This window comes from Diospyros lotus, chromosome 4, assembly GCF_014633365.1.
Source record: "Diospyros lotus cultivar Yz01 chromosome 4, ASM1463336v1, whole genome shotgun sequence".
Taxonomy (NCBI): domain Eukaryota; kingdom Viridiplantae; phylum Streptophyta; class Magnoliopsida; order Ericales; family Ebenaceae; genus Diospyros; species Diospyros lotus.
The window spans coordinates 3,571,448-3,581,309 of NC_068341.1; the positions used below are offsets into that span (position 1 = coordinate 3,571,448).

The window sequence follows — 9,862 nt, forward strand, 5'->3', positions numbered from 1 at the left end:
CCAAAAGTATAAACAAGTCAATTCTAAAAATCTTTCCAACAATCTTGTAAAAGACAAGAATTATCTACAAGACTCTAAATCCTAGTTCATTTTAAAACACTATAATACTTATTATAAGTTTTTAAACTCCCTATAAACTCATATTAAAAAAAATACATTTCTAATATTGATTTTAGAACTTTGTAAATTTTTTAGTATTATTATAAAAAATCTAATGTAAGCATCAAATTATTTACAGCCACACACCCTCTAGAATTTTTTGTTATAGAATTCTAACAACTTAAAAATGAATTTTTTGACAAGTAAATTCTTGGTGTATTCAGACAACAGCAGTTACAATTTATATTACAACAAACACATAATATATATGTTGCATGTTGAAGGAGGCTAAGATCATGATCAGGTGGAGGCTAACTAGGAAGACGAGACGGGGGTTCTACAGCTGGGGCAATTTGGGTGAGCGGCCAGCCATGGGAGAAGGCATTTGGAGTGGTACTTTTGTGAGCATGGCAGATTCATCACTTCTTGCTGTGGCTTTGCCCCAAAATCTTCCAAGCACACTGCACAAAGCTGCCCTTTTGATTTGCTTGGGTTGCTCTGCCATCCTCTGAGCCCCAGCGGCAGTAGTTTTCTTGAAAATTGACTCTCTTTTGCTCTGCTGCCTCTGACGTCATCCCCTCGATCTCTGTTCACAATGCCATTAGGATCAAATACTGGAATTGCCAATTGCATCAATTTTGATTAACTCAAAGAATTCTAGTAAATGATGATTTCACCGTTATAATCTTAGTTTTAACGATAGATTCCCAGTTTAAAATTTCGAGTTTGTGTATAATCTATCTTAATCAAAGATAAATAAAAGTTAGATTCCCAATTAGGATTCAGAAAGTCCTTTGACCTTCTGCCCAGAAATCAATGGCAAATGAGAAGGGCACCGACGAATGGAAAAGAAGAAGAAAACCTTGAAGTGGGGCGGAAGTGGCCAAGTTTCTCTTCCAGCCTTTGGCGGGCTCTCAGAGCAGCTCCATCCATGGTGGCGTCGGTGGCCGTGGATGGTTCGAGCCAGGACCCGTAAGAAGAGTGGTGGCGGTGGCTGTGGTCAGGAGGAAGGCGGTGGCAATCGGAGGTCCTAGCCCTCATCCGGCGGGGCATCTCAACTCCGGGCAGCACTCCGGCCATGGCGGTGATCTGGGTCTGTTTCTGATTGATTGCAAATGGGGATCTGGTTTCAATTTTCAATTACTTATATGCAAAGGCAATAAAGGAAGGAAGCTCCCAAGGAAGCTCACTGGAAAACAACAAACGCAATCCAATGACCTTGAACTTTCCGGGAAACTCTATCCATGGGCTAAAGGCTAAAGCAAAAGGAAATTCAAAAGCAAACACCCACCCACCCACCCACCCACCCAGTTGATTTATGCAATAGGAAGTCCTCAAATTATCATTATTATTATTTGATTATATCTACATGTTTCATAAAAACAATTAATACAACCATAGAAATTTTACAATAACACCACACACAAGTCACATGAAATGAGCTAATCCCACAAGCAAGCGAATGCTTGTGGGGATTTAGTCAATATCAACACTAACTTGTAAACTTCATCCAGCCCTTTTAGGCAGGCCTATGAATGAATGGTGTAGGCCAGTTACATTGAGATTTGGGAAGTTCTTGAATTAGATTACAAACAAACAAACAAAAAATATTCATAACTTTTTGCATAGAAGAAACTCTAGAACAAAGTTCCAAACCCCTTTTATTATTTCAATAGTATTTCCAAAAGAAGTATCTGAAAAACTTGGGCTACAGTAGGCAGGTGGGCTAGTTTTGTGATTTTATTGGTCTTTTCACTTTCCCCCCTTTTGGGCCCAACTTGGATTGGGCCTATACGGAAAGAGTTTTAAAGTGGGTTCTAGTAAACTGGGACTTGAAACTTGGAAGTGAGTTATATATGTTTGGGTCAGACCAGCCCAAATCTGTAAAATTTTGGAAGGGAATTAATTACCTTCTGAACCACAATTTTGGAATGGGAATCAAACGGGCTGAGCATCTGAATTTCAATGGAAAGCTTTGTGAAGAGTGTATGGCCCCAACCAAAGCAAGCATGGGATGGGGGGGTGGTGTCTGATGGATGGGTGGCCCGACATGACTCAAGACATCATCATATATATGGCGGGGCGTCAGGGCCTGATTGGCTACATTGGCATTGCTGCAGAGCCACGAAGTTTGGGTCAACCCTATATCTCCCCCACCCCATCATGACATGATGGGCCTTCAATTTCATTTCATGGGTGCCCATACGAATGTCAACTTATAACATGCCCTACGAATAATGTATGTTTCTGTTACGTTAAGGGAAGGTGAAATCTAGGCCAGGCGAGGCAGAAGCCTAATGATGGGCCTTTGAAATCTTAAAAAACTTAAAGGCCCCACTATGAATCAATCGCCCACTATCTCAATTATTTCCCAATCCCACTATCTCCATGGCTTTCCAATATCCCCATCCTTCCTTACCTCTTCAACCTGCCATTTGTTAGTTCCAAAATCTATATTTTACTCTTTATATTTTTACCTTACTCTTGTAATTTTTTAAAATTTTTATTATTTTAATTATATTACAAAATTTATATTTTTTCAATTAATTTAATTTTTATATTTTAATTTTTTTTACATACTAATATAAATTTTTTATTATTTCGATTATATTCATGAACGTATATTTTTAAATTAATTTAATTTTTATATTTTGTTATCTTATTTTACTTTTTTAACATAAAAGTACATGAGTTAAATTGATTTAAAAGTGCAAGTACAGAGATATAATCGAAACAATGAAAAATTCGAGTTACCATATAAAAAAAATCAAAATATAAGAGTTGAATTGACTAAAAAATTAAATTCAAAAATTAAATTAACTTAAAAAATGAAGATCAATTCATAATACTCGCTTGCACAATTTCTACTCTTTCATCAAGAATAGGAATCAGTCTCTATATATGTTTATATGTGTATATATAGATATATATATATATTTAAAAATATCACCATTATTTAATTTGAATTTGCACTAATTAACAAAATCTATTAGGCGAACAATTAAGCTTAAGAGTCAAAAAATCCCACATGGATCTTTTTCTTAATTGACAGCCATATTGTCACATTGAGGATTTCCATCAATTAATTGTGTAAAAAACTGTAACATATATATATATATATGGTCATCGTACGTAGTGATATGCTTTGCATCAACTTTTGAGGTTGAGGATATGTAATTGCTTAACAATAATGCTCTGAGAATCACCAAAATAAGCTTTTATTGGCTACCCATCTGTAATTTGTTCAAAGAAAGCAGGATTCAAAACCCACCCACCCACCAGAATCACACGTTAATTGTAGCTATCACAGAATATATAATTAATAATGTACTCCTAATTAATTTCTAGCTAGGTTCCATTATTAATGGTGATAAAATAAATAAAACTTAAGAGGGGTCTCTTCATTGCATGTGATGAACACGCATATTAACTGTCACCTCTCTTTATTGCAATTATAAAGACATGGACTAGTAAACATACATTTACTAATATATTACAAGACAAAGCATCACAGCTACCTACCTACTGTCTTGCACTAAAAATCTATCTTAAAAGATGCCAACAGCCTGAATTGTGAAACCTAACACCCCCCCCCATGTTAGCTGTCGACTATAATTTTGATCTTAATTTCTATTCAATTAATATTAATTCTACCTATCTCACTATCTTCACACCCACCTTTTCAAAAATATCAACCATTGTTAGGTTTTATTTGGAACCCAAAAAAATCATATATAATCATAGTTGGGAGCACATGATATTAATAATGCTATTTAGATAAAGTGATACTTTCCCCAATTAATTAATTAACTTTAAATCCTTCCCAGATCCTCCCAATTCTACGTACGTACAGTCCGATCCTTCCAAGTCAGAATTCCACCACGTGTCCCACTCTTCGCCAATCAGGGTTGACCTGTTGCCACGCTGGCACTGGGACACCCACCTTGAATACTCGCGGAGGTTCGAGCTATCTGTCCCCCGTTTGGGAAGACCGGAAGAGGCGGGCAGGGGTGGCCATAGCTATTCATTTCTAAACCACAATTCTTATATAGCCATGCATAATTTTGATCAATAATATATATATTTATAATAATTTTATTTAAAAGTAATAATAAATCTATTTACTATCATAAATTATTATTATTTTTTTAATAAAACTATTATGAATTCATGTACATCCTATTAGTTTTTGTTTGTCAAGCTTCTTTTTGAATATTTACTATTATAAACTATTAGTTTTTGTTAATTTAACATGTACAGAAGAAGAATGATACTGAACAACTAGAATTGGTAAATCACTTAGAGTTTCATATTGAATATCAAAGTTTGAATTAGTGTAGCGATTTGAAAGATAAATTTATTGCTAAAAGATAAATTTCGCATGAATTACTTTGAATGTCTAACTCTAAGTGTGTATATACTGTGTCTGCATCAGAGTTTATCTAACAGTGTATTGGGGGAAGGTCACCCGACTATGAGAATTAGTCAAGTGAAGCTCGGACACCTTAGGTAAATAAAAAAAAATTATAACATTATCATCACAAAATAATGTGACAGCAACAATTATTTTCAAATAAAACAAGTTCGATAGATTAATGTGACACAATAAGAAGTCGTAGAGTCATACAAGAATATGTTACAGTGACTGGCACAGTAACCCACTGTCGGGTACCCGTCGGCCATGGTTGCATTATATATTCAACCCCACGCCCCCCTCAGATTTGCATTGCTCTCCTCTCTCTCTCTCTCTCTCTCATATTCATATAGACAGAAACACACACAAAAACGACTACTTACCGGCCAAACCATCTCCACATTTCTTGGTAGTGTTCCCAAATTTACAGCAAATTAAAACCCACCTTGATAAATAATTAAGCATCTACAATGGGGAAGGACTTTGAAGCGACCAGGCACCGGGTCCCCGTTCCTCCGTCAAAGCCCTTCTTCAGCTCTCTGAAGTCGTCTCTCAAAAAGACCTTATTCCCGGACGACCCTTTCCGCCAGTTCAAGAACCAGCCGCCGTCCCGGAGACTAGTACTGGGATTGCAATACTTCGTTCCCATCCTCGAATGGGCTCCTCGTTACACCTTCGAGTTCTTCAAGGCCGACGTTGTCGCCGGAATCACCATTGCCAGCCTCGCCGTTCCCCAGGGCATCAGCTACGCCAATTTGGCCAACCTGCCACCCATTATGGGCATCTGTGAGTACTGTCGCTAAATACTTAATTACAACGCGTCGCTAAAAATTAATGTTTCTAAGAATGAGGAAAAGTGTTATATGTGATGCTTGGAAATTAATGAATATTGCAGATTCGAGCTTCGTGCCTCCATTGGTGTACGCCATGCTGGGAAGTTCGAGAGATTTAGCGGTAGGCACCTTGGCTGTGCCGTCGCTGCTGATAACGTCCATGATAGGGAAGGAGGTTAATCCCATTCAGAACCCTAAACTCTACCTTCAGTTGGCTCTCACTGCAACTTTCTTCGCCGGAGTCTTTCAAGCTCTTTTGGGTTTCTTAAGGTCGATCCATTATGATTAATTTCAAGCTTAAACCATACATAAAATTTGTCTTACCAATCCAGTATTCACAGTAAAGCATGGAAAATGCATAAAAACTCACCAAAATAATGCAATATTAATGAATGATAAAAAGTCTTGTTTTTGTTAGATCATCATCTTAAAATATGAACGGTAGTTATGTACGAAAATACAATAATTTATGTAGTTAATGGCTCAGGCGGATGATTTATTAAGATATTAAAAACCATTGATGGTATATATATTAATGGTTCATTTAATCAATCAGGCTTGGGTTGGTGGTGGACTTTCTGTCGCATGCAACAATAGTGGGATTCATGGGTGGCGCCGCCACGGTGGTGTGCCTGCAACAGGTGAAAGGAATTCTTGGGCTGTCTCACTTCACTCATGCCACCGATCTTGTCTCCGTCCTGCAATCCGTCTTTAGCCAGATCCACCAGGTTCACTCGTCGATATACCCTTCTAATTATTTAATGCTTAATTAAAATATATAGATAGAATATTTGCCTGATCATCATCATCATCATCCTGTTCATATATATATATATATATATAAAATCCATCAGAAATATTGAAATTGGCTTAATTTGATTGGTTCTCTCTTGTTCTTCATTTTCTATGCGCGCAGTGGAGATGGGAAAGTGGGGTTCTGGGCTGTTGCTTCCTTTTCTTTCTGCTTCTCACCCGATATTTTGTAAGTATATATACATATATAATATTATATATATATCAACAACCCCTTCACCATATATATGCTGTAATTCAGTTGCTTCAGAGTTCGATGATTTTGAGATATATATATATATATATATGATGGGCGTATCGGCAATTGCAGAGCAAGAGAAAGGGAGCCTTCTTTTGGATAAATGCAATGGCTCCGCTGGTATCCGTCGTACTGGGTAGCCTTCTTGTTTACCTCACCCACGCTGAAAAACGTGGCGTTCAAGTGGTACTACTCTCTCTCTCTCACTCTCTCATATTAGGAAAATTTAGTTAAAATAAATAAATAAAGTAAATAAAGAAAATCTTAGTATAGTTATAAAATTAACAATAAATTTATTATAATTTAAAAATTATAAATTTAAATCTTATTATCGTAATTAATTTTTATTCTTTATATATAATATTAAAGCATCGAAGTAATTGGATTGGAGTAGTGCCACAGGTTTTGCTAGTTCTTTACATGAGATAATTGGATATGAGGGCGTTTAATTAAGTAGTTCAGAAATATATTAATACTTGTTTGTTGCCTAATTATGCATGCTATATATTTGCTTAAATTTCAGATTGGGCATCTTAAGAAGGGCTTGAACCCACCTTCACTCTCTGAATTGGCATTTGGATCACAGTATCTAACCACAGCCATTAAAACTGGAGTTATCATTGGTGCCATTTCTCTTGCTGTAAGTAATTCCATCTCCTCATCAACATTGTATAACCTATAATTTTTTTTTTTTTTTTTTTTTGTAATTATGTTGCAGAAATTACACGAGACAAACACTAGTTATATAGACAGCTTAACTTGCTTGACAAGAAATTGATTCTACTTAATGATGAGGGGATTCCTTTGATTGTAAGATAAGTTAATTGGGTCATTAGGTAATCCTTAGTCCACACGATTATGCATTGGCTGCCACGGATGGAGTGTCCTGCCGTTTGCAAGTGAATGATGTGTTAAATTACTACCCTAAATCAACGTAATTTTCATCAAGTTTAGGTTCTTAAGATGATTAAGACACATCTACATACTATTCAAGTTTATAAAGAGAGTGACTTTTTTGCTCCAAACTTGGGATGATTAAGACACACCTACTAGGTTGCTTAATTTGTTGCAAAAATTAGATAAGACTACTCAAGATGTGGGTCTATTTGCATTTTTGAAAACAAAAAATTGAAGATGGGTGATTAAAGAAAAAGATTAGTGAAGCAAATGAAATACATATTTGAGCTCTATTATGTAAGCAAATATGGTATTTTAATGTTATGAAGATTTATTAATTAAATGAATTTTCAAAAAAAAAAAAAACTCTTCATATATTTTGTTTCAAGAAAATAAAAATAATTAATCTTATCAACAAAATTTAAACTTATAAACCCTAGTTTAAAATTAATTTAATATATAGAGAACTGACTGGTGATATAAATATGGTTTGGTCAGGAAGGAATAGCAGTGGGAAGAAGCTTCGCCATGTTTAAGAATTACCACATCGATGGGAACAAAGAGATGATTGCCTTGGGAATGATGAATATTGCAGGCTCTTGCACTTCATGCTACTTGACCGCAGGGTAACCCTTTTACATAACTGTAATATTTTGGAAATATCGATCATATCATTTATATGAATTTTTTTTATCTCATTATATAGGGTCAGTAATTACATAAACTTTAGTTAATTAATATACTAAAACTTTTTTACCTGAATTTGAATGGGAATAGGGCCATTTTCCAGGACGGCAGTGAACTTCAACGCGGGATGTAAGACAGCAGTGTCTAACATTGTGATGGCCACAGCAGTCATGATCACACTGCTATTTCTCACGCCATTGTTCCACTACACTCCCCTTGTGGTCCTCTCCTCTATCATAGTCGCCGCCATGCTCGGCCTCATTGACTACCAGGCCGCCTTCCACCTCTGGAAGGTCGACAAATTCGACTTTGTCGTCTGCATTAGTTCATATTTGGGTGTTACCCTTGGCAGTGTTGAAATAGGCCTAGTTATTGCGGTTTTACTGTCTCTGCTTCGGGTGCTGCTATTCGTGGCAAGGCCTAGGACTTGTGTTCTTGGCAAGATTCCCAATTCCTTGACGTACAGAAGCATGGATCAATACCCAATTGCAAACAATGTCCCTGGAATTCTAATTCTTCGGATTGATGCTCCAGTTTACTTTGCCAATGCAAGCTACTTAAGAGAGAGGTACATTTTTTTAAAGCCCCAAACTACTAACTGAATCGATTATCATGCAAGATCTTAATTTTATAATACTGATTCTTTCTTCTCATGTTGCATCTTAATTAGGATCGTAAGATGGATTGATGAGGAGGAAGACAGGCTTAAGTCTCTGGGAGAGATGGGACTGCAATATGTAGTACTAGACATGAGTTGTAAGTGATCAATTACCAACATAGCAATTAACCTTTCAATATTACAATAAAACAAATCATTTTTTGTGGTGGGTGGTCACCCTTCGCTCTTTTTAGCACATAACACAACCAACATATTGCAGCTGTAGGTAGCATTGATACAAGTGGAATAAGCATGCTTGAAGAGGCCAATAGAAACATTGAAACAAGGGGTCTCAAGGTATATACAGGCGTTTCACTTTTGTAATTGATTAATTACCTTTATTAGTTACCTCATCGTTATCATAAATCTTCAAGATAAATTATGAAATGACGAATTGGGTTGGTTTGGTTCGGTTTTATTAATTGGTGTAGCTGGTATTAGCAAATCCTGGAAGTGAGGTGATGAAGAAGCTGGACAAGTCCAAGTTTCTGGAAGCAGTGGGGCATGAATGGATCTTTCCAGCAGTTGGGGAGGCTGTGGAAGCATGCAACTTCATGCTTCACTCATCCAAGCTAGACCATAAGACTGTTCAATCCCAGCTGCAGGCTTCAGATGACAATGTATGATCAATTACTAATCCAAATCCAAGGACTAATCAGATAGCTAGTAATTAAACCAGTACTAATGTAATGGTTCCTACTGGATTATACCAAGGTGTCATCATAATATATACAAATATATCTTGGGGCATTGCGGTGATTTTCTTTTTACAATCTGACTACATAATTCTTTTGTCATGGGCAGAGTTAAGAATATTTTTAACTGTAGACAAGAGTTATTTTGATAATCCTTTAATAATATAAATAGATATTAAAAATTGTTTAAAATTTATTTTTCTTACTTCTTAAGATGAAAAGTCACTAATTAAATTTATGTATTCAAGTTTAGAAAACAAATATTCTTTAATTGATAATATAGTCAAATTATTTAATCATTCTTGTGACATAATTAAACGTAAATAAAATTTTATTAATTTTAATTTTAAAAAAATTATTTTTACTTGAAACTTCAATAACATGAATGATTAATAATATTCTATAACTTATCTATGCATTTAAAAAAGAATTTATTTTTTTTTTGTAAAATTTAGTATTGCAAGTGGTGTTTTTATTTTCATGGTTATTAATTTCTTTTGAAATTTTTAATTCTAAAAATAAATACAA

The 9,862-nt window shown here is 35.5% G+C and overlaps 2 protein-coding genes across 2 annotated transcripts; one reads left to right on the top strand and one right to left on the bottom strand.

The window, feature by feature from the left end:
• Window positions 1-214: 214 nt before the first annotated feature.
• On the bottom strand, window positions 215-1,375 carry LOC127800059 (probable E3 ubiquitin-protein ligase RHY1A). Its single transcript, XM_052334462.1, has 2 exons — window positions 962-1,375; window positions 215-685 (listed from the first exon to the last, which is right to left on the bottom strand). The coding sequence occupies exons 1-2, from the start codon at window positions 1,177-1,179 to the stop codon at window positions 415-417; spliced, it is 489 nt and encodes a 162-aa protein (XP_052190422.1). The 5' UTR covers window positions 1,180-1,375; the 3' UTR covers window positions 215-414.
• Window positions 1,376-4,839: 3,464 nt separating this feature from the next.
• Window positions 4,840-9,365, top strand: LOC127800038 (sulfate transporter 3.1-like). Its single transcript, XM_052334430.1, has 11 exons — window positions 4,840-5,299; window positions 5,409-5,616; window positions 5,903-6,074; window positions 6,263-6,328; window positions 6,470-6,583; window positions 6,921-7,037; window positions 7,793-7,917; window positions 8,070-8,549; window positions 8,652-8,737; window positions 8,860-8,936; window positions 9,071-9,365. Exons 1-11 carry the CDS (start codon window positions 4,984-4,986, stop codon window positions 9,263-9,265), a joined length of 1,956 nt encoding a protein of 651 aa, XP_052190390.1. The 5' UTR covers window positions 4,840-4,983; the 3' UTR covers window positions 9,266-9,365.
• The last annotated feature ends 497 nt before the right edge of the window (window positions 9,366-9,862 follow it).